Genomic DNA, 24535 nt, shown 5'->3' with positions numbered 1-24535 from the left:
GAGGGATTTAATATAATTAAAACCATACAACAACATAATTTATTCCTGGAATTCATCATGACAAAACAATAACAGACACCGGATATATCTTTCCAGTCTAGCAAGATCAGATGTGGATGATGCCTATGGTGAAATTACAGAACAGAAAGCAACATCTCTTCTGTTATGGCCCTTGGACAAACGTGCAAACTGTCATTTAGATCAACAGGAGGAAGCCATACACATATCTGGACCATAGGAATTATTTTATTCTTTTTTGTGGCAGAAAATGAGAAATACAAGGCCATAAAGGAAGAAAATATGGTTGTTGTTTAAGCTCCTGTAATTCCTTTGTTATAGAGCAAGAACTTCTACCACTTTACTTTCAGACTGCAGCGCCTTTTATTCTGCAGCTGTAGAAACAGTAATCAATATCCCTGGTTTTGGAGATGTTTGAAGGTTGTTTCATCTGGATAAGCACCTTTTCTCTGCATTAGAGAGTGCAGAGAGTGGAGACATGTAATTGAATAGATAATTACTATCCAGCAGCAGGCAGACAAGGCAGACTTTCATTTGTATGTCTTTTTAGGGAAAGTATTCCACTTTTAGTCTGTGAATCACTTGAAATGCAGAAGCTGGAGGAAAAAGGATATTATTACATACTAACTGACAAGAATAAATTCAAAGTAAATTTTCACAGTAATCAAGTAGCTATAGGAAGTAAATTGGTGATCTTGTATTGACATATCTTAGTATCTCTATAGTGTAGTTGCATATGTATTTACAAGTCTTATTGGGGCTTGTGTACTTCACCTTGTTGCTAAGTAATACAATATAAACATAACCTAACCTCAAGGAGTGTGGGAAGAGCTTAGGACAAGACCAAGTTTGGCTTTCATTTCTGATAGTTTCCTTTATGAAGTTCATAATCAGCAACTTGGCTTCCTTTTTTGGCCTCTGCCATGGCTGGGCAGACACAACCCCTTCCCCACCGCCAGTGTCTGCCTGACTTGCAGCTGAGCCACAATGCACCAGCAGCACCTTGACTGCACACCAGGCAGAGGAAGCTAAATTAGCTGCACCAATATTATGCCAACCACAGAACTTGAGCAAGCCCCTGTGGTTTTTTGTGGGGAGCTCGACATCATGTGCCTGCAAAGGCTCTGGGGAGAGCAGTGGGGAAATAGAGCTGACACGTCAGGAAGGCTAATCGGTTTGGGAGTTCAGTTTCTTTTACTTCTGTTCTACTGTGCTGGAGCAGGGCTGCCTTGCCAGGAACATTTACCAAAAGAGGATAAAATACTTCCTCTTTAAAATCTTTCCAGGATGCTGATGGCTTCATCTGGGAGGCCTTTCATGGGTCACCCCCTTCTTATCTCTTCTGTTCACAGTCCACTGTCTCCTAGCTGTAATGGGGCTTGACAGAAGCATGTAAAAATTGGGTTGCATCTGTCAGAAGACCTGCTGTGTCTCAGGTGCACACCAAGGAGTGTCTCTGGTTTATTCAGGTGAATATATGGCTGCCATGTGGCGTAGCTGGCTGTGCCACTGGCAGTTGCATCTTTAACAGGTCAGCCAAAGCAGAGGTTTGTGTTTTCAAAGGCTGCTGCAGGCAGGCCACACAGCATTAAGTTCCCTTGGATGCTTAGTTGAGTCTGTCTGTTTGTGCCCAGATGCTGCAACTATGGGCCTTTCTCCATCACCCTAGAAGTTTCTTGTCCAACATTGCTGGGGAATGGCTCAGCTTCTTCTTTTCCAAGGTCTGAGAGATTTGTTTTTCCCCCTGACTGTTGCCCCTGCTCCGTCCCAAGCAATGATAGCTCTTCCACAGTACTTTCTCTTCTCAGGTATCTCAAGAGCTCTTTTGCATTCTTTCTTCTGATCTTTTCATGATTTCTCTCTCTGACTGTCCATGTCTTCTCCTTTTCCCTTCTTGGTATCTTGGAGGATTCCTCCATCAGGAGCTGCTGCAGGACCTTGGCAATAGTTCAGTTCCAGGAGTACAACTTTACCCTCAAATGCAAAGAAGCTTCTCTGCAGCTTTCTAAAATGAAGAGGTGAAATTCAGCTTCAAACCAGCTGTGTGTATAAGTCTGTCTTCTCTGCTGAAAGAGTTTGTTTTACATCTCTTGAGCTGAGAAATTGTTCAGCCTGTTATACTTACTTGGCAATGTTTTCATTTTGGGAGGCTGGGTGATTAGGAAGATGGCCTGAGCCGAGTGTGATAGGAGCCATCTGAAGGGGCTGAGGATCTGGAGCTGATTGTGGGGGTGGGTGAAGTCAGATCCAGCCACACAGGGTGGGCTCATGGTGTGTGCGACTGCAGACTCCTGGCTGCTGGAAGTTAAGGAGGCCGGTGGGAGTTGTGGAGGAGGAAGCTGGGAAGGAAGTAGGAGGTCAGCCAGGCCTTTCATCATAGAGGGGAGAAAAAGCAGGAGACACAAGCTGTGGTGGAAGGGGCTTGAGGCTTCTAGACCTCTTTCATATTCAGACCATAAAAGAAAAGGTTACAGTAGTTGCAGCATAGTTTAGGATATGTTTATCGGTGGTATCACACTGTACAAAGGCATTATTTTGTCTGAGAAAGAGACAAACTGATGAATAAGGAAGAAAGCACCTTGTGAGCTGACGTTGCCTGCAGGCATGGAAGCTGTTGCATGGCCAGGGAGCCCAAGCAGTAGGAGAGCAAAGCAAGAGTGATTTTGCCCTTGAAGGCAAGGAAGCTTCTTGTTTGTCTTTCTAAAATGCAGAGCATGCATTTTTCAAAAAGCATATTTCCTCTTTGGATTCAGCTCAGAGTTTTTCTTTTCTGATGCCAGAATTCTGAATTCTTGGGGTGGGAAGAAAGAAAAAAGGGAGGGGAGAGGGATTTCTGATGGAAATCCTGACAGTCTGAACTGCTTTTGCTGTCTGCGGTATAGTGCTTCCTGTAACCTATATGGCCCAATGCCAGTATGATATCTAATACACACTTGGCTGCTGGAAGTTCAAGCAAAGGGGACTGCTGTCTTGGAATATGCCAGGGAAGGAAAACTGAGTTCAAGTGCTAAATTGCTATTGAGCCTGAGGGAGACCATTAGAAACTTCAAAGAAATAAAATTAAGATTTCAGTGTTTTGTTTGATTTGGTGGTCGACTCATCTCCTGCACTATCAAGGTGGGCACTTGAAAACATACAGCAGATTAAAATTAATAGAAAAAACTAACAAAAATTTCAAGTTTTCAGTGATCAAGTTTGGCAGTTGATTGGCAAGCATAAATCTCTTCCAACAAACAGCACTTAGTGTGAGAGAGACTCCCATGCTACCCACTGAAAAACATTTTACTGTGGCACATGTGCACACTGAGGTCTCTTACTTCTACCAACATAGGTGAAATGCTGAGCACTTCTTTATAACCCTGCCGTAGTGGTGTGGGAAAGAGTGCTGGTGACCCCAAGAGGCCATGGGCATATCAGGAGGCCACAAGGGCTCTGTTTCTGTCAGATTTTTGGTTCTAGGCCTCAGAGCCAAGACAGATGCTGTTATTTGAATATAGAATGCAAACACAAGGAAAATATTTAAACTTAGCAAATGCTGTGTTCTCACTCAAAACACAAGATAAAAAGATGAAAGGAGCTCTTTCAAGAAAAGGGGGTAACTTTTGCTAAGCTGCTGTCTTTGGTGTTCCTGATGCGGTGGATTTGAGCTGTGCTTTCTTACCCAGTATAGATGCCCTGCACTCTGCTGCTGAATAGCTCATGAAGCCACAGGAAATTCTCCCCTTCCTGCATCTCCATTTGCCTTTTCCTTCGGGCTGAGTCGTACTTCCTCTGCAGCTCCACTCCCCCACCCCCAAACTGAAGTTTTGTTTATACTATAGGATCAGTATTGAGGAAATGTAAGGCCATGAAAAAGGTGACCTGCAGCCCTTTTACCTCTGTTTAAGCTAAGGGAGGTGGTTGTTTTGGCCTCCCTTACTGAGTTATAGTCATATTTCATTCCCTTTCTGCTAATCCAGCATGAGTGATTGGTGGTTTGGAGGCAATGGCACTCACTGGTTGAACAGCAGTAGAAAAGGTTATGATGACTGGTAGGAAATAGCCAGGGTCTTGGCCTCTGCTTCTTTCAAGAACAGAATATTTAATATGGCCTTTCTTCCCTGATTTAGAATCCTCCTTGAATTTACCACCCACAACTGAATTTCTCACTTATGAGCATTGACTGAGCCTTTTATTGGGTCATCGTAGATTAAAAACACTCATTGCTTTTTTGGGTTTTAAGGTAAAATGTGAGAGGTGGCTGTGCCTGAGCAATGGCCTGATGAATGGAGAGTCTTTGTTTACCTCTGTACTGAAAAAATGCAAACATTTGGCTTTTCCCCTATAAGTTGCTTTATCTTGACTTAATTGCTTGAGTTGATAGCCACCACATGGGAGCCCCAAGTGTGGTGACTTTACACAGCTGACAGCCTGCAAAGAGACAGCAGTGTCATTTCAAGGCTTAGTATTGATTTTACTTGGAGTCTTCACGTTTTCTTTCCTCCCAGCTAATGGGCACTCTCACTACATACATAAAAATTACTACAAACTAATGGTGAATTTACCCTCTCCTCTCTTAAAAACAGCAGTCTGCAGGTTCACACTTCACTTCAGAGAAATCTAAGCAGTAAGACCATACCAATATAATAAACAACCCCCAAATTCCTCACATTGAGCTAATAAACTGAGTTACTTTGTGGCTTTTTTGGGGGGGTAGTAAAACATAATGGTTGTGTGTCCCATCAGTAGTCCCCTGCACTGTATTTCTTTCTCTGTTTCCAGATTGCAATAGCACTAATGTCATCAGAGGTTACGAATAAGTATCTACAATTTGCATAATATGTGGGAAAAGAAGCATGAGAGTAGGGACCTTGCCCCCCTTCCTCAGCTTGGGGAAGGCAGTGATTAGGGAAATATTTTTTCTTCTGGTATGTGCATGCCCTTATAGTACCCTGAGACAATTCTAAAGGGAAAAAGAAATCCATGCAGGTTTTGAGCCATCACCTGGTTGTAGTATTAAACGACTAATTCTCCTGTCTCAGCTTAGGGTATCCCAGGTATACTGAAATGTGAGCAGTCACCTGCAGTGATTAAAGGTATGAAGGTGTACACTTGCCTCAGTGCACTGCCTGTTGGCAACCCTCCCCGTCTCAACAGCTATGCTTCCAACATGCCCCCAAACACATCTGCTTGTGTTAGCTTGCACCAACTATGGTGTACAGGTAGGTTTTTTAAAGCATTGATCTCATAATGCTGTGAATTTTTCTTTTGTTTCTCATGCAGCATTTATGAGCGGGCCAGAGGCCATTTCCAAGACACTAAGACATGCAAAATCTCCCCTTTCCTTCTGGACAAAGACCTACTTGCCTCTGCTTGCATTTGGTGGGTCTGGCAGCCATCCAGGGGGCTGAAGAGCAACTGCAGAGGCAGGTCTGGGGCCTTGTGCTGAGGGTACTGTAAGCAGTGCTCCAGTCAGCATCTCACGCTTTTCCTATAGCCAGTGTGGAGTGCTAGAAGCACCATGTCAGCAGGCCTGAGCCCACCTCTTGAGCTCTCATCTGATTAAAACGGTATTACTGAATCACTTCACAGGCTGAAGGTGTCTGTTTTGCAGCTGCCAAGTAGGAGGCTGTCCCTTCACCTGTCAGTCAGGGGGCAGTGATCAAAAGTGCATGAGTGGTAACCTGGTAGCATCCCTACTGGGTTTGTCAGGAAAAGTTTGTATATAGGGAAGCATTATTCGTTTAAGCTACACTAGTACATTTGTACTGATATTTAACACATGAAATGTTCAGGTAGTGTATTGACACATGTGGAAATGTGAGCAATAAAGGCAGGTTGCCTGGCTGATGCAGTGTCTCTGGACTGATTCTCAATCCCTGTGGTTTTGCAGAAGTTTAAAACAATCAGGATCAGTGCCACTGGGGATGCAGTCCACCTGCACTGCACTGCAAAGCTAGCCCTTCCCTGCTTTTACCCTCTTACCATTTCTCTTTTCCTCTCTTAATATGTTGTTGCTCAGTCGTGCAGCTCCATAGGAGCCTCTTGCAGTGCCACCTCATTGATCACAGCTGCTTAATTTCCTCTTTCTTCAGCAGTATTTAAAAGCTTTTTTTACTATTTTGCTAGGAAATGAGTAGATAGTTTCAGGCTTTGCAATGGAAAGTGGCTTTGTTAGTATGTGCTCTTGTTTAATATGGCACAACAGCAGCTGCACAGGAGACTGTCAGAACTAAATAGCATGCCTTCATTTGGCTAAACAAGCTTCTGCCCTACCTCCTGTCTCAAGGGTTGCTTCCAAGGAAGAAGAAAGGCTTTCCTCAGATCTGAACCCCAGCTCATAATGTGATATAAAAATGCCCACAATGAAAAGCTGGTCTGTTGGTTTTTCACAATGCTGACCTGGCAGCATTGCTGCAGCGTAGAAAACCAGGAGGAGCAATAACACCTTGCTGCAGCTGCAGGCCTTTAAAAGGGGAAAAAGTTCTTGGTGCACAAATACAAAAAGTCTTCTCCTATAGGAAAAGCATTAATCAACTGTCTTCTGAAATATTTTTGCACAGTGATGCAGTCTGCTATACTGATATTGATGTTCTCAGGGTACTGTAAGGTTTTGCTTTCGTTTTAGGAGAAAGGAGTTGCTTTTGCACCATTTAAGTAAAGAATGCCTGACGTTTAATAGGCTGTTGTAATCAGGAGATATATAGTAATCTAATAATAACATTAAAATCTAAATCTCACAAAGGCATCTTTTCAAAAGCAAGTAATTAGGGCCTGATAATAAGAGGTTATGTGGCCAAATTGCCTTCAGTGAAAGATATAAAAATGTTCTCTGCTGACAGAACTTACACCAAAGAGTTATAAGTGAGGTCTCTGGGTAAAAAAGTAATTTGAGTAGTTTTCTGTTATCATTCCTAGGCATCTGGCAACATTGTGTGACATTCTTTTATACCTCTGTTTTGAGGATTCCTAAGAGAACAGGTAACTGAGAACTGACAACAACTAACAAAAAGGAAATTTTGAAAAATTATCATACTGATTTTAAGAAGTGGGATTGTGCTGCTTAAAAAGTAGGAACAGGAGTATGTGTACAGCAGAAGCTGCAGTTTCAGCAGTGCAGCTGTGCCCAGAGAGGGAGTTGGATCTAGAACAGTGCAAGCATGAGCTCTGTGAGCCTGTAGATGAGCACAGTGGAAAACAGCTTGTAATGTTTTCAGAGTAAATTTGTTCCTCCCAGCAGGGTGAACAAACAGCAGTAATTCCACAGGTAGGTTGGCTGTGAATTAAAAATCACTTATACAAATGCACAAAGAACTGAAAAGATTCATTGTAGAAAACTTGTTCAGACAGAGCACTCAATTTTTATTCACTATTCTTTTTCATGAGTATTGGCTTCTCTTCAAAGACACAGGGACAAACAAAAACTGATTTATTATATAATTTTAATTAACTATATATATAACTATAATTAATATTTACTGTCCTCCTGCTAGATATGTCTCAAGGCAAACAGTCAACAGAAGATAGTTTTTTTTCTCCTTGTCCCTTTGCATCCCTGTTTCCAGGAGCAGAGGGAGTGGTTCTTTTTGAGGGGTGTCTGGCTGCAAGTAGTTGAGCAGTTAAGTGCTTTTGTTTGCTGTCTGCTGTTCTAGGCAATTTAGGCAATGGTTTGCACTATTAGTACATGGTGGAGCATCATCTGCCTGTTTTGTTCAAGCTGCAGGAGTCATTGAGATGGCCTCTGTGACTGTCTCTTCTGAGATACTAAGTAGCAGGAGGCAAAGCTCCTCTCTAATTGAACACTCCTCTTTGAGTGGATTGGGAGAGTCAGGACGGGGCCCTGCCTAGCTCAGCCATTGTTCTATACATGGGAGCTTTGAGCTGAATATGTGATGAGGGGCCTGTGCCTCTCCACTTGCTATTAGCATGAACCAAAGGAGTGCCTTTCTCCTGTGGGTATTTTGAATTGACTTAATGGAATCATCTTTATTTACTTTTCCCATCAAGCAGGAACCAGTTATTAATGAAATAAGAAATTGTGATAAATAGTAGATATAATGCTAAGAGGCCCATGAGACACTTTCTGTCTGCACTGAAATGGAGAAGTAGAAAGGAAGTTTGGTAGTGAAAATGCTACTTTTTTTTTATTTTATCATGCTGGTCCAGTATAGGAGTTACAAAGTTAGCTGTCTGAAATCAGGTACATACTCTGACTGTATTCAGATCCATAGTTAAGGCTTTCCTCCAGATTTTGTTTTCATCTGTGAGAAAATAGGTGAAGTTTATAAAATTGTGGCTTTTTACAGTATTTATTATATTTATATATCCAGGAATTTTATGTACTTTTGGAAAAAAAGGGCTAAGTCAGTAAAGTCCTGATGACTACATTTGGCAGCAGTGCTGTGCCTTTTGAGAGCCTGAGTTTTGGGTAGTGGCTTTTCAGCTTGGGGCATACATTCCATGAACCAGTAGCTTTCAGGAGTTTCTCAGTGCACTAGTTTTGATAAATGTGATGGATGTGTCTTCTTGGTCCTGTTTGTGACACTCAGCCATAAGCCAGGTTTGCTGTTGAACACGGGCTCTCTAAGTTTGTGAGTGATGGAGTAGTAAACTTAAAAAACTTCTGTGTTGGCAGCAGCTACGCTGGCATTTCAGATCCAGCTTCTTAATTCAGTGATGGTGTTTTTTACCTACCAAAGGACTTGTAATCGTTAGAGAGAGCAGCGACTGGCCCATACAGATGTGCAGTCAGAAAGATACATAGTGTGGTCATACTGGTTGCACAGAACAGGAAACTAGTGATGAATAAAGGAGAAGGAACTGTTGGTGTTTAGTCTGAAATGGCTGCAGGGCTCAGCAGGATGAATGCACAGCTTATCCAGGTCTCTCCAAGATAAAGCAGTACTTTATACTTAATGTATTTGGCCAACCAGCCAGGAAACACTGCATAAAATTTGTCATTGGTTCTTAAATGTAAACAGTGATGAAATCCCTCCACAGAGAGAGGATATCACTCACTAATGGATTTTGCTGCTCCAAAGAGTAATGACATTTAGGTCATTCATGCCCATGGTGTTGTGTCATCATTAGAAAAACACTGGAGGAAGGACTTTCTTTTGTGAAATGTCTGACATTCATAGACATTAATTTTAGACAGTTGGACGATGGTTTTTGCATTTTGTGTAAATTAACTGCTTAGTAGCTCGGACCCACGTTTTCATTGTTGGTGAGGAAAATTTCATGCATCTGGCCACATTTCTTCGAACCAACAATTAAGGAACCCCAACAAAGTGCTAAGGAGTCTAACTGCTAGTCTAACTGAATGGAAGAAGATGTAAAGAAGTCTTTAAACCTGTTCTTTGTAATCTCTTAGTTACAGGAAGGGAAAAAAAAGACTGGTTTTAGTGCACAACTTTTAGCCTACTTCTAGAAGGTGACAGCACTTTTAGCAGCTGTTTTCATCAGCATAGCAGGTTAAATAAAGGGCTCTAAAGTGCAGGAAAAGTTAATCAGAAATATTTATGGAATCTGGAAAGCTATATTCATTTTCCAGAGAAACTGATTGTATTTAAACAAAAACTGTATTTCATAATTTTCCTTTTCTTTTAAGTAAATTTTTAAGGTAAACAGAAAGCAAATTTTGATACTGTGAGCTGTTCTTATGTTTAGCTCCTTCTCTACATTGCTTGTAGGAGGGAGGTATGTGTACAATTCATTGTGATTTTTTGTAGTGCCCATAAGAAAGCACTGTAGCTACTAGCATATTAGACGTTTTGATTAAATCTCCTTTCTTTGTGCAAAGACACATGTGCAGGGACACTAATGTGACTTTCAATTTCCTTAATTAAGCCCTTCACTACTTAGATGGTTTTCATAGAGAAACCTATGAATACAAGAAACAATCACATGAGCAGAACAACTAGTCTGAGCTTTTCTCTTCCAGCCTGAGGCACACCAGACCTTTGAGGGTGTTTATCAAGATGGGGAGTTGAGGCTTTTGCCCCTGCTATCACTGGGAAAGTGCTTTCCTTCTGAAGTAGTTAGTCAGCTGTTTGGAGGATCCCAAGGTTACCTAAGCACTGGCTATGGGTACTTGGATCTGTTTGTTTGAGGCTGACTCCAGAATCCCTCTGTTATGAGCGCAGCTTAGTGAACTGGCAGTATTATCTTTCTGGTATGTCCTAATGTGGCCAAAAAAGTAGAAGTGTAACTGTTTTTTTTGTGGTTTTGGGGTTTGTTTTGTTTTGTTTTGGGGTGGGGTTTTTTGGTTTTTTTGTTTGTTTTTTTGTGGGGTTTTTTTTGTTGGTTTTTTTTTGTTGGTTTGTTTTTTTTTTTTTTTTTTGTTGTTGTTGTTGTTTGTTTGGTTTGGTTTGGTTTTTTTGTTTTTTGTTTTTTGGTTTGGTTTGGTTTGGTTTGGTTTTTTTGTTTTGTTTTGTTTTGTTTGTTTTTTCCAGGCAAGAAAATCCAAGTAGGCAAAATCCAGAGGAAAACAGGCAAACACATTTATGGTGAATGGCTACATAAAGCTAAATGAGGGCTAGCTAAATACAAAATCAAAAGTGGATGCAAGTATTCCTACATTTTGGAGAAGTGCAAACATAAGCAGTAGGTGGAGATGCTTGAATGCATGCTCTGTATTTGTAGCAATAATGTGTGAGAGGAAAAGATGTAGGAGGAGTACAGAGATTAAAATAAGGAATTAGGCCATTATCATAAAAATTAAGCCTTTCACAACATAAATCACAGTGTAGCTTCAAATTTAGTTGAAAGACTGCATGGCATATACTAGGGAACAATCAGTAAAGGACGACTGGATGGATGAGATGGCAAGTTTCTCCTAATTGTGGTAAATTATGAGTATTAGTGACCATAGTAACAATTACTAGATGTGCTGCATTTGGTGTTAGACTGATTGTAAAACTTCTTTCTGTTTTTATTTCTAGGGCTCTTCCTTATCTTAGGCTTGATACTTTACCCTGCAGGTTGGGGATGCCAGAAGGCGATAAGCTATTGTGGACCTTATGCTTCTGCTTACAAACTAGGAGACTGCTCCTTGGGCTGGGCTTTCTACACAGCTATCGGCGGCACTGTTCTGACATTCATCTGTGCAGTCTTCTCGGCGCAAGCTGAAATAGCCACATCCAGTGACAAAGTGCAAGAAGAAATAGAAGAAGGAAAAAACCTTATCTGCCTCCTTTAACTCCAGTGGGGAAAAATACCAGCACCTGGATCTTTATCTGCTTTCCATTGACTGGGCAAGCAGATCCATTTACCTGTTTTTACCATTTGTGTGATTGAGCCCCATGCATTCCAGCCCTGAACTACTGAAAGGGTCTTTCTTCTTTGCTGGGCAATGAGGATCAGAGAAAGGATCCCAAGAAAGCAGAATGTAAATACTTGGGGATATTTTTAGTTTCATTCTGTGATCAGGACCCAGTGGAATATATTAATCCAACTGGGGATGTGAGTAATCACATGTATATAGCATGAATGTTGTTAAAACTGAAAAATTCTGATTGATTGGATTGTCTAACCCACCTTGGTCACTTTGAAGAATTTGGGTTTAAAATAATAAAAGCCAGCACATTTTTTTTTTCTTAAGCAAAAGAGAACCCTATTTTAATGAAGCTTTGTTTCCAGTGGCTCCCCTCACTGGTGAGTATTTCTTCACCATCAACTGGTTTGGTACCATTTTCATGGAGGTGCTTTTTGGTACTGAACTTCCTAGAAGTACAGTGCCTTCTTGGATATTAACTCTGTGTTGGGGAGAGCTGACATTTACACCAATCTTAAGGCATTTAGAAAGTCAAGTCCTTGACAGATTTCTCTCTCTTGAAACTTAGAGCACATGGTGTGTGCAACGTATTGCAGGTTAATATTGTTTCCACTGACTAGACAGAGAAGCTGTTGTTAGACTGGCTCTCCTGATTCAGATAAAACTGAAATATTTCTACAGCCTTCATTAAAGTTTCTGAAATCTCAAGCAGGTAACAGCTCCCCACAGCACCAGCCTTATCTGGGCTGCAGCCTCTACTACAACTGTGGGTTCCACATTGTACTTTTTTCTCTCGTCAGTGAAATATCATTCCCAGTCTACAGATCAGTCTGTCTCATGACCCAGACGCACATGAGTCTTTAGGAAACTTAAATTTTTCAGGAAGCCTTTACAAATTCTATGTAGCTGGGAAGATTTCTTTTCCTTTTTTTTTTTTTTTTTTTTTTGGTGTGTGTAGTAGTAGATGTTTTTCCAGCTACTTCGGCAGAACTTAAACAGACCTTGCCACAAATGCCTTTTTTTTCTCAAAGCCAGCTCGTTGTGTTATTTGTGGTGTTGCCTCACTTACTAGAACTACTTCTGATAACAAGTTTGTAAGGTATTTTAACAAACAAAGGAATGATGCAACTGTACCATAGGAGCATTGGGGATAATTGATCTGAGTAGTTCTAATTAAATACTAGGTGAATTTTAGATTCCTTTTCTTATTTCTTGGTAATTTAACATCATCTAGTGACAGTATTGCTTCACTATTACACAGAGCAGAGATTCTTGGTTTTGCCTGGTCAGTCCCTTAAAATGTGCCATTAGTTATTAAAAAATTGTTGTTACTGTCCAGGTAGGTAGCTGCTTTCAAGGCACTCCTGACGTGCTTCACAGGTTAAGAGCTGTTCAGCAGTCCTGACGGTGGGCCCGGGGCAGCCTGAAGGATTGGTGAATAGTCACAGAGCTGGGGTCCCCTTCCAGCACCTGCTGCCCACCACAGTCACAGAGCAGCTCCAGCCTGTGCCTCTGTGCCCATGGCACCTGCAGCCTGTGCGCTGGACAGATACACAGGTGACCTCTGAGACGTGGTGCAAAAAGGTCAACTTCTGCCTGTATTCAAAAAGGGATTGTTTTAACCTAGCCTCTTCTTGCATTCACCTGCTCCTGCAACCCACATCCACCATCTTCTACTTTAAAACAGGGAACTCATGTTCTTTTAAACATTGAATTTAAATCCCCTTCAAAAGTTATTGTCTGGGACCAACTGCCTGCACAAATCAAGATTTTAATAAAGCAAAATTACCAGCACAAAGTGGTGCCTGAGGGTGAAAATCAGAGCCTACACACCCTGTCCACACTTGTGTGACTCGTTGGCTTTGCCCCATACACATCCCCCACACCTGAAGGATATGCACTGGGCTTGTACCTGGAGTCCAGCAAGCCTTCCTCCAGGCATTCCTCCTGAGCCCTTCTGGAGCATGCACTGAATGTGGGTCACTAGCTCAGCTCTGCCCTGCCCTCAGGGGCCCTGCAGTTGGAAAAGAGGGGGTAAGCAGTTGTATGAGTACCATATAAACCAGCTAAAAATTAATTACTAAGCAGATGTATGGTTTTAGCTTCCTTAGGTAGGTAGCAATCCAAAGTCAGGTCACCACTGCCAACAAGTCTTGACACAGTATTAGGGTGAAAAATGCTGCATTGGCTTGAGCACTTGATTAGCCAGAATCAGGTCAGGTTAGTCCTTACAAAGGTTGAGAGAACACACTCTGCTCTGGTTGAGAAGTAAACAACGAACAACTTCATTCTGCTGTGATCCACATGATGCTTAAAAAAAATTCAATAGTATGTTTTTATTTGGGTTTGGGTTTTTAAGTATTAAAGAGATTTTCAGTGGCACATTTTGCTTTTGTTTGCATTCGTAACCAAGAAGAACCAGCTTTTCCGCTTGTTGCTGGTATGTTATCAGCTTGCTCTGCAACAGTATAATTAACTAACTTGCAAGAATATCCATGTTCATCACATAGTACAGATAGAAGACAGGCTAGGAAGAAATACAGAGGAGAAATAATCAGAATTTATTTTCTCAGGGTTCTGTTTTTCTAGCAAGTGATAAGGTGGTATATATGGCAATTTTTTTTTTTTCCTGGATGAGGTTTTCAGGTGCAGGGTGCACTCTTTAAATTTCACAGCTGTTTAAATTGCTCCTGAAGTTCACCTCAGCAGTAGCTTTCAAAGGCACTTTGGGAAAGAAAAAAAGCAAAATCAGCTTAAAGCTAAGTTAACTGATTCCATGAGCGGGCTGTAGAGTGTAACTGCTTCTTATTGTACATGCACTGCATAGAATCTAGAGGAATTTGCTGTGGATACTTTAAAACCTGTGTGCCAATTATTCGAGTTTAAATTTGTTTTGTGGTATTGAAGATTTCTTCAGACATCTGTGGTTTCATCAACTTCTTAAACTTATATTCAATAAAGTGCCATAGACTTTTTTTTTTGATTGTAGCATATTTAAATATATATATATATATATATATATATATATATATATATATATATATATATATATATATATATATATATATATATATATATGTATATATATATATATATGTATATATATGTATGTATGTGTATATATATATATATATACACAGACTTGTGTGAGATGTGCAATACAAGGAATGGGTTTTTGGGGGTTTTTTTGTTATTTTGTTGGGGTTTTTTTTAGCTTTTGTTTTTAAACAAGTGATTGGAAAAGGGACTTCCCAGGGAAGAAGTGGCTGGAGTTTGGTGGTGTGGACATAGCATAACACAATAAAATCACTGATGTTGAAGATCATTACAACAGTAGAAATAGCAGCTTGAGGATTTAACAAAAATATCTTCTAGATTCATTATAACTACTCAGAATTCAAATCTGATTTCACACTTCTAGTGCGAAGCTGTGTCCACCTCTTGCCATTAAAACTCAAAAAGCTGAAAAAGCTCAGCAAGGTTTCTTAGTGTGCTTTATTTGTAATATGGCACTGCAAAAAACATTGCTATTGAGCTATTTCTGGGTTGTCTATATCACCTTTGTATCTGTTTTACTCAAAGAAGTTCTTTGGATTCTGAGATTTTTTTTCTAGCCAAATAATTTCCATTTTGCATTGTTACCCTCCCCTGAAGTTTCCCACATCCTAGTGGTAAATGGAGAGGAGTTCAGGCCTTCCTTGAAAGCCATGGGCACTGGTGCCTACACCTCAAGGAAAGGGCAGAGTCCAACAAAAGCAGAGCACGGCAGCAACGCATACACAGCTCCTCAGTATAGAAAGAGTGGCTGCAGCGATCCAGATATAGTAGGTTTTGAGCCATGGTTTATTTGTGGTACTGTTTTTCTGTTCTTGACTCACCACTATGTACATTTGTTAGCATGAGTGATGTACCCAATGTCTTCTTTTTAATCTAAATTTCAATTAAATGTGAGTTTTTAAACTTTTAACAGGAGTCTGACTACCTTAATACAAGCATATTGGACAAGTTGAGCCAAGCTGAGCTTTGATTGTAGCTTTAATAGCATTTAAGATCCTAGTCCAGTGATGTATTTCAGATTCCCATCTGACTTAAACAGTTATTACTGCTTACTCATCAGAAGTATGTGATCTGAAATTGTAACTATGTGTTATACAATACAGTTGCATTAAAGAGACTTTCTAATTGAATATAGCTCTGACAAAATGTGTTTCATTTTGCAACTAAAGCACTGCATTTCCTTTTCATGAAAAAGGATATTAACAATTGTAAAACAAATATTGCTTCATCATACACAGATTTTAAAAATGGTGTTTAATGGTGTTTGCCACAGTGTGTTTTAGCTTTCAGCTGTGACATGACAAACACTAGAGAAAGGTTACAAAGCTAGTCTATAGCAGAACCAGGAACAAGGCTTTCAGTAATTTAAAGAAAAGTCAGCATGTCACTGACAATGTGGACAATGGTCCACTTCTATTGAATTTATATATAATTATTCATGTATAGTTTAATTACACTTCTGACAGTTCCTAAACTTCAGATAACTAGCTTTTAGTTACAGCTTGGAACATCTAGAAACCTATAGTCCAGAAGTTAGGGGACAGATGCCACTGAATGCACCACTACCACCATCAATTTATGAATTTCAAAACAGGTATAGATAGACCACTTATTCTCCAAATATAAAACATTGCTTAAAGAAATTATGAGGTACTGATTTGAACAGCTAAAAATATTACCTTCTTTTTTCAGTAAAGTTAATGGAGTTGCCAGTAGCACAGAGTTTGAGTCTCCAATTGTGTGTATTGTTGTTACTCATTTCCATATTCTTGTAACTTGCTGGGTTTAGAATAGTGGAGCAGTCACAAAGTGGATGTCTATTATCAGTGTTAGAGTGACATGAATATAAAGCTATTGTCTTGTTCTGCAATTCACTGAAGGCTTGTTTTCAAACAAATGCCTTTTATTTGGAATATCTTCATATCAGTGAAATTCTGAGAGCATAGGAATCAGTATCTGTAACTGGCTTAAGGTATCACTCAGTAACTTGGTCTGACCAAGGTAAAAGAGAAAGAATGCCAAATTTAATCACATGGGTCTTAGGCTGGAGTCAGTGATCTCAGGAGTGTTTAGGTCTTTTCCATCCTAATTGATTCTGTGATTCTGTATTCTGACTACTTCCGGTTGTTCTTTTACCTTGGACAAGAAGTGTCACCCCACTGCCCAATCCAGGATATGCAATTTTTCTTTCAAAACATCATGCACTCCTCTAAAACGAACATCATAACATTCTTCTAAAATAATACAGGCACAGCAAAGACATCACTTCTGCACTGAAAAACAGTGCTTTGGCATGTGTGCAATGACAACAGCTCAGACGTACACAATTGTTTAATTAGGCTATAAACATGATAAAGTCTACTAGCAGCATTGTCAGCTGGAGCAGTGGCAGAGCAGCTGATGCCACAGAGGCAGCAGTGGTCAGAGGCAGCTGTGCTGTACAGTGGTCTGGGCTCCAGCCAGTGTTGCCGACCCAGCTCCAGCTGTACAGGGTCACAGAGCAGAAAAGCTGAGTGCAGGGCCAAAAGTAACTGAGGCCAGCCTGTCTTCCAGGCCTGCACCAGCCCTGTTTTTACTAATACAGCCTCAAACTTTATTAATAAAAATCAGTCCCAAATACTTGCCATCTCTCCAGCTGGAGGTTTCCCTTCTTAAATCGTGGATATAAAGAAGTAAAACCTGGTATTCTCAGTGCTGTGAAGAGCAGCTCTTCTGTATTGAAGTATTTTCCTTCACGTCTGAATGTAATGTAACAGGAATATGAAGGAGCACTCACCAAAAGCAGGACAGTATGCTTATTTTTATATATATATACACACATACACTCATTACTTGGTCAACAGGAAGTTCCAAGTGTATTGAGAGACTGTATTGAAACCACAACTGTTCAGTGTAATCACTTTCATCCAACAAAAAGCATTATTTTAGTTGAGCTGTATATACTTTCATTGAACTGCTGGAAAATTAATTTTTCTTTCCAGAACAAAATGTATGGCATCATGAGCCACAAGTTACACATCCTTATCAATGCCTTTTTTATTTTCCCCTCAGAACCATGTGACACTGTATCTAGTTTAATCCTTGTATAAAGTTTCACTCACTTTTGCTGCTGAGCTAGATCTGCACTACTGCCTTTGTAAATCTTCCTGATTTTTCTAATAATGAAAATAAAAGCTACTTGCAGACATTAATTTGTAAAAAAAAAAAAGTAAAAACTAATTCGCACATGTTTTAATGTAACTGAATCAAACCTAATTAATTATCTGACCTAATGTGCCATACTATGGATTAATAACCAGAATGTTCTAGGTGTGTGCCTTTTCCTTGGCAGAAATATCTTCCCAGAAGTATCGCTGAGGATTTTTAATTGCAGCTCTCTTAACCCATGCTTTTCTCTCAATGTATGCATGCTTTTCCAACTCCATGCTTACAACTTCTTGAGGAAAATAACTAAGAAAACCAGAGTAATTATGTCCCATGAAAAGCACTAGAATTGTGTAATAATTCTAAACATAAAACATGACTGGATCACATGGCACAACCATGCTTACATTTACAAGAAAGTACAAAACCTCTTCCTTCACTGCCATCCTAGATCTGTAAATTACAAAGATCAAGTGGATGAAGATTTCAGTGCTGATTGACGCACGCATGTGAAAGTGTCTTCGAAAATACGTCTGCCAGCTCCCAAAATAATCCTGACTGCACCTCAGAGCACTGTTCACTGTATCACTGCATGAATATGCATTATGCATTTGCAAACTTACCTACATCACAGTCGTCTATATGAAGTCATTCAGCCCTTCAGAGGAAACCCAGTAGTAAAACTGAGTACAAGAGAGCAGGTGCTGCAACTGACATTACATGAAAAAAAATCAACAGATTGTGCTAGTGACCTAAAAAAAAAAGAAAGAAAAAAGCAGGACAGCAGTGACACAGAAATGTTGATTCACTGGCAGAAATTAGGAAAATAAATACTACCAAAGCAAAGCTTTTTTCAGCAACTTCATTTTACTTTCAATAATGTTTTAAGAGTCACTTAACACCTGTAGAATTCCATTCAGTCATGACAGAGCATGTTTAATTTTAATCCTTGTGAGTTTACAGCACAAGAAGGTAAGCTGCATGTATTTTAAGAATTTTCTTCGTAACAGTTGAGTAGACTAATTCTCTTTAACCAGATTTATTGATAGTGGACATTTTGCTTCACCATTTCAGCAGAAATACAGCATCTATATACAGAATTATAAAAAGCAAGTCAGACTTTTACATAGATCATCGTCCCTGCACATCACCCTGACTGTTAGAAGAAAAATCCCCATTATTGGTCAAAACTATACAGAGCGAACACCTAGGAAAAAAGTCTTTTTTTATTCTATGACACTGTGTTAATACATTAAATATACAAAACTTCTGAACTACCCAGACATGCAACAGAGGGACAGAAGAAGTGCATTTGTATGGAACCAGGACATTCACCAGGATGGCAGAACATTGTTAGTAATTTACAAAATATACAAACATCTTCAGATAAATAAAAACAACTCCTAACTTACAAATCAAAGACTACTGACATTCCAGTGTTTAAACTTCATACCTTGTACTCTGTTTGTCACAATACTACAAAAAGACAACTCAAGTGGGCGCCATACTCTGATTAATAAGAGATCATAAAATCTAATTTTTGTTAGGTACAAAATATTTTTAACAAATTTCAGCCTTCTGTTGTCAAAGTTAAACAAACTTTTCCCTCCCTTTTGGGCTGCAAAGTGTCACAGATTTCTGGTTTAAGGAATTCACATGTGACACAACCCTGAATTTCACTCAGAAGGCTTAAATCTGTACATTCAACCCATGATATTACAAATCAACAATTCTTATACACAGAACACTACATATGTTTTCTCAAAGGAACCTTCAAACACTTGAGAAAAAAATCTACCTGTCAAATTCAGGTTTTATTCCTAATGTGTTTGGTGTTTTTTTACAGTAATCTATGCTATTATGTAATCTTCAACTTCAGTTAAATTGAAAGGATGATGTCCCTAGGATTCCAATCCAAGAGCTACCAAAAGAATTCCCTAAATTTAGATTTAAAAGTAATCCATAGCAGAGTTCCTAGATACAACCCTCAAGTTAAGTTTAAAATATGAAAAGAACAATCTTGATATATAGCTTCTAGAATGATGGTCCCCCAATCTCAGCAGAGAACAGTGACTTTCATCTGGAAAGCTTTAAAAACATTCCACGCAAATTTAAGTTAAATGTTAGCATGTCCACTATTATGACATTTTAACAGACTTGTTAGATAGAATATTTAAGCAAGTATATTCATTAATATGAACTTCAGCATAGGTGAAACTATGACTTTTTTCAAATTCAAGTGCGGTTTAAAGAAATTAGTAAATTAAAGGAGACTAATAGGAGAAACATGCTAACAGTATATTACTGGTTCAAGAATTAAGCTAGGGGAGTATGTTTTTAAATGAGCTTCTGTTATTATGAATAGAGTGTATCAAAACAGAATACGGTGTATTGAAATTCAGTCCACTTTCAGAACGTAGAGAGGCCTCAGAGCTTTATGCTTTGTTATGATTCACCTTAAGAGCTGAATTAATTTCAGCCATGGTGTGTACTTACACAGGTTGTGGGAAGTCATCTTTCCATTTTCTGGAAGAGTTTGAAAAACTGTCTAAGTATTGTATGTAAGTCTCATGAGGCAATCCAAAAATGTAAGGTCTTCAAAGCAGAGAAACTCATACTATACCAAGTTCTGACAATATTATATTCTAGAATATTGTGATGGTATGTACCATTATGGATTGTTAGTTTCACAGCATCAATCCAACCTCTTAGGCCTCCAATTCAATGAGTTAAAATTTAACTTTATTAAAGATAAACATCTCTCACTTTGCCAAATCAAAATAGTTTAAAAGCTTTTTTCCTATAGCTTAAACCACATCACAGAGATGGCTGAGTTAATATTAAAATTCATTCAAGTATCTGTTAAATGCCATTGCTTCAAAAGCCTGGTTTTAGACAATATTCCAATTAGAAAATTAAATACTGTATATATAGTGTTTTGGACAGGCAGTAAACAGAGTGACTGTCCAGGCTAGAGATTTAGTACCACTGTTAAATATAAATCTATACTTGAAAAAAAACCCAAACAAAACTAACCAAAAAAATCCCAAATAAAACAAAAATACCACTGCACATAGAAGGGGGACAGGGGATATGTGAATACTGAAGTTAAAAGTAGCAAATATGTAATCATTTAGCTCTGTGATTTAAATCACCAGTTAACTTCCTTAAACTGAACTATTCTATTACAGAGAATGTTTATGCCACATAGTAATTTCTCACAGGTAGAGAATAGTCCATGGAAATACATACAAACAAATGCTATAAAGTGGTGCAGGTAAATTATGGACCAAAACACTACTTAAACAAGATCAGGTAACTCAACAGTATTCATGCAAACTTACAGGTTTATATCAAAAGACCTACCTAATAAAAAGAAAACAAAACCAAACAAGAAAAGAATTTATACTCTCTACTGTACTTGTATTTGACCCCCAGCAGCTGCTGAAAGTGCAAAAACAGTAGTCAAACCTAACTATATCTCTCAGTCACTTCTTACTGACCACGTATTACCCCACTTCTTATAGTAGAAATATGGAAATCAGTTTTTGCAAAGAAAAATAAATAATCCAAACTGCTATCCTGAACTTAAAAAAAAAACTGGAGTGAATTGCTAAAAAGCGTTCAAGATTCTTACTACATTGATTTGATCATTATATACCAGAGTTCATTCTCAGGCAAATTCTTGAAATTATTTATCCTCCATAAAATATGTAAAGCTTTACATTGCAGAATTCAACATGTTAAAGAAGGGGAAAAAATGGTTTTCTTCTTAAAATAAATAAATTTATAATAAAATAAACCAACCATTTCCCATTTGACCCATGCACAGCTGCAGAAGAAACAAACATGCTGTGTGAATTTTGATCTAGGCATTTAGGGAATATAGTAAGTGACTGGAAAATAAAGAACAGTTGAAGAGAACTGAGGTGACTTTGTTTCTCTACATCCGGTTACCCTTGAAGGCATTCTGAGCTGCACTGGTGGCTGCTGTTGAGGCAGCGTTGGCCGCAGCAGTTTGTACAGTTTTGTTGGACATCACTCCGGTGGCAAACTCCTGCTGCGCTTTCTCAAAGCTCGCGCCAGTTGTGCGGTACAGCCCGTGCACCTACAGAGGGGAAAAGCACTGAGAAAATGGCGCCGCGCTTCCCATTTCTTAGTAGACCAACAGCAAAGTCTCAATGCAAAGCAGAGCTGTAAGGCTGGGAAATGTGATTTGTTCATGTGTTTGAGTGAATCCAGAGATAAGAACATGGAGTTTTTTCCCACAAACTTTTGAATTTTTCATTGTCCTTTTGCACACACAATTTGACTGTGGGGGATACCTCTAATTATCTGTAAGTTCAGAGGGGTCTCATCGTGTTCGCTCTAATGTGTGATGTATATTTGTTGAGTTTTTCTCTACAACAATATTTAGACACATTTCAGTTACTCTGACTGGTTACAAGAGTAAGCTACACTCTGACTGAATATTAAAAGTTTCAAAATATCCTAATGACACAGTTACACATTTGCAGAACTAGTGTGATGACCAATAGCTCTGCATAATAACCAGAGGAATGAACAATATGACTTTCAAACACTCTTAACAATATGGCATACGACAAAATAAAAACCAACAAAAACAAAATATCCTGATTAACTTTCAATTATCTGAGTATTAAAATTCAAATGCTGTTTGTGACTCAGTTAAGTCACAAAGAGGTTGAAAGGTTGTCAAATAATACTATGAAGACATTTTCATTCCAGCGTAGCAGGAAAATTAACATAACTTTTTTCTCTGTTATAAATGTGACTATTTCTCATCCATAAAGATAAACTGAGTCATATATGAATATGCAGATTTTTGGAAAGAATCTGGATGCATACAGTAAGAAAATTGTAAAAACATATTCCACCATACTTTTTTCTTGCTTTTTTCTTCTCATCTATAGAGTATTTCTACAGAAGACAAGAAAGGACATCTCCAGGCACACACACTTATAATTTCTAGTTTGACTGTGAACAGGTCAAAAGAATTTGTGTATGTGTAAAATCTTTAAACCTAACTGTAACTGAGGTTGAATTACTGGAATCTTATCTCAATGACTTAGTACAGCATCAGTATCTATACTTAGATCTTCTGGGTGGAAATTCACTGGAAGTAACCATAGAGAAAGAGTTTATTTCCTTGAGTTTTCATTCTCCTGCATCATTAGCTGGCAATAAAATATTAAAAAACAGAGATCCTTTTCTGAGATGCTGAGCATCTCTCTCTTCTATTGATTTTAATGGTAATGATTTTGGTAAGAGCTGTAACATAGCAATCATTTCAGTCACACTTCTCTGCACCTGATGGACAACCTGACATCTACAGCTACAATCACAGTGTCCAGTGCTTTCACCTACTCCTTTGTGGTCAGATTACCTCTCAGGTTCTCTAATTCAGAGCTATCCTTCCCCATCTGCAGAAAATACCTGCATCGTACAAACAGCATTTTGTAACTCCACAACAGTATAAACAAAACTGTACAAATGTTAATAGGCAAGGCTCACCTTGAAAAATGTAATTTAATCCCCACTGCTTTATGAAAGAATACCTCTCTCAGGACAGAAAGCAAAAGCCAAATCAAACATAGGAAACAAGAGGGGAATAATATGTAACTTACCTTTTTAAACATAACTAGTGAGATAACAGCAGATGCTGTGAAAAGTGCAGCTATGATTATCATCATAATGCCAACAGGAATACTCTTATTAAGTCCAGTAAGAGATGAAATCCACCCACTGAAGGAAGGAAAAATAACAAATTTTACTAGTACAGCACATGAACCATTTAATCAAAGATACCCTCACCAAAGAAAACTTCATAACCTCCTGGTTCTGAACCATTTTGAGTATTTTTGAATAAAAATCATGGGAATCCTACATAAGCATATTCTGGTTCTATGATACGCTTTTAAAGTTTCATTTCCATTTTTTTACAGAAAATGAAGTGAAACTGTATGAAAAATCATTGTAAATATTATTCTCCTTGAGCAAAATCACGGCAAAATTAGAGAGCTGCTTCTCAACGTCTTGAGGTTTTTTTGTTATACTGTCATTTCAGATTGATTCAAGACTACATGAATTCACAGGTGAGAAAATATCCCCAAAAAGATAGTTTCTATCTTCTATAAATACAGAACAGGAGACTACCACACATGCACAGCTTCTATGTGAAGATTCATTTAATTGTATCCACACCATGATGCTTTCTCAACTCATGTTAATACAATTTTTTTTAAGTAGACAGCATCAGATGAACCAGTAGAAAAAAAATTGCTATATAAGTATCTACTTCAAGCATTTCCCCATTGTTCAAAATTGAAACCCCAACAGATACCAACAGTTTCAGACCTGAAAACTAAAAAAGCAGGTTGCCTTATGAACAAAACCCATGCATTAAGATGAATAAGATTTTTCCACATTATTAAAAAAAAAAAAAAAAAAAAAAAACAACAGCAAAAAATTATGTAAATCCAAACCTTAAAACTTTCCCCTACCTGCTTCACACTACTTTGATATCCGCTGTATGCTACTGTAATATACCACAAAAGCCCAAAATCTGAACTGTAATTAGAATTTTCTGATGATCTGGCTACTTTGAATACTCCTTCCCCAAGTATGCTTAAAAGCACACTTCCAAGACTTGGATGAATATGCAATAGAGGATTCCAAAGAAAAAATATTAAAGCAGGATCTTTCCTTACATAACTATTCTAAAGCAATACTGTTTTGTCTGCCTTGCAGATATTTGCAGCAAAAAGCACTGATAGAGGGAAGTGTCATGACCCAACTACAGCACTGCCACTCATGACTCTTCATGTTACCATCTGGCTACTACAACCTTGCTTTTAATTAATTCCTTTATTTCAAGGACAGTGACTGATTCCACATAGTTTCTCCTTGTAAAATCTAAATATTAGACCTCAAAGACTCAAATAAAAGATAATATACATACAAGCTTCATGTAAAAGCTTATATATTTGCAAACATTTAAAAGAAAGATCAGCTTATTACAGAATATGGGTGTGACTCAAA

The 24535-nt window shown here is 38.6% G+C and overlaps 2 protein-coding genes across 3 annotated transcripts in view; one reads left to right on the top strand and one right to left on the bottom strand.

Annotated features, from left to right (window-relative positions):
* The window catches only part of LHFPL2 (LHFPL tetraspan subfamily member 2), a 126608-nt gene extending 112348 nt beyond the window's left edge, over positions 1-14260 (top strand). The window contains exon 4 of the mRNA XM_054003916.1: positions 10941-14260. Coding sequence (XP_053859891.1) covers positions 10941-11197 — 257 coding nt within the window. The 3' untranslated portion in view covers positions 11198-14260. The remainder of the gene's footprint in view (positions 1-10940) is intronic.
* Positions 14261-18321: 4061 nt separating this feature from the next.
* SCAMP1 (secretory carrier membrane protein 1) overlaps positions 18322-24535 on the bottom strand; it is a 44675-nt gene continuing 38461 nt past the window's right edge. The window contains exons 8-10 of one of the 2 annotated variants that reach the window (XM_054003427.1): positions 23122-23239; positions 21431-21581; positions 18322-21305 (exon numbers count right to left, since the gene is read on the bottom strand). In XM_054003427.1, the coding sequence (XP_053859402.1) occupies positions 21217-21305; positions 21431-21581; positions 23122-23239 (358 nt within the window). In that variant the 3' untranslated portion in view covers positions 18322-21216. Of the gene's footprint in view, positions 21582-23121; positions 23240-24535 lie in introns of both variants that reach the window. The other variant, XM_054003428.1, reaches the window with a different exon arrangement.

This window comes from Vidua macroura, chromosome Z (assembly GCF_024509145.1).
Source record: "Vidua macroura isolate BioBank_ID:100142 chromosome Z, ASM2450914v1, whole genome shotgun sequence".
Taxonomy (NCBI): domain Eukaryota; kingdom Metazoa; phylum Chordata; class Aves; order Passeriformes; family Viduidae; genus Vidua; species Vidua macroura.
Note: the sequence above shows the minus strand (reverse complement) of the source record. Positions and strands in the feature narration are given on the sequence as shown.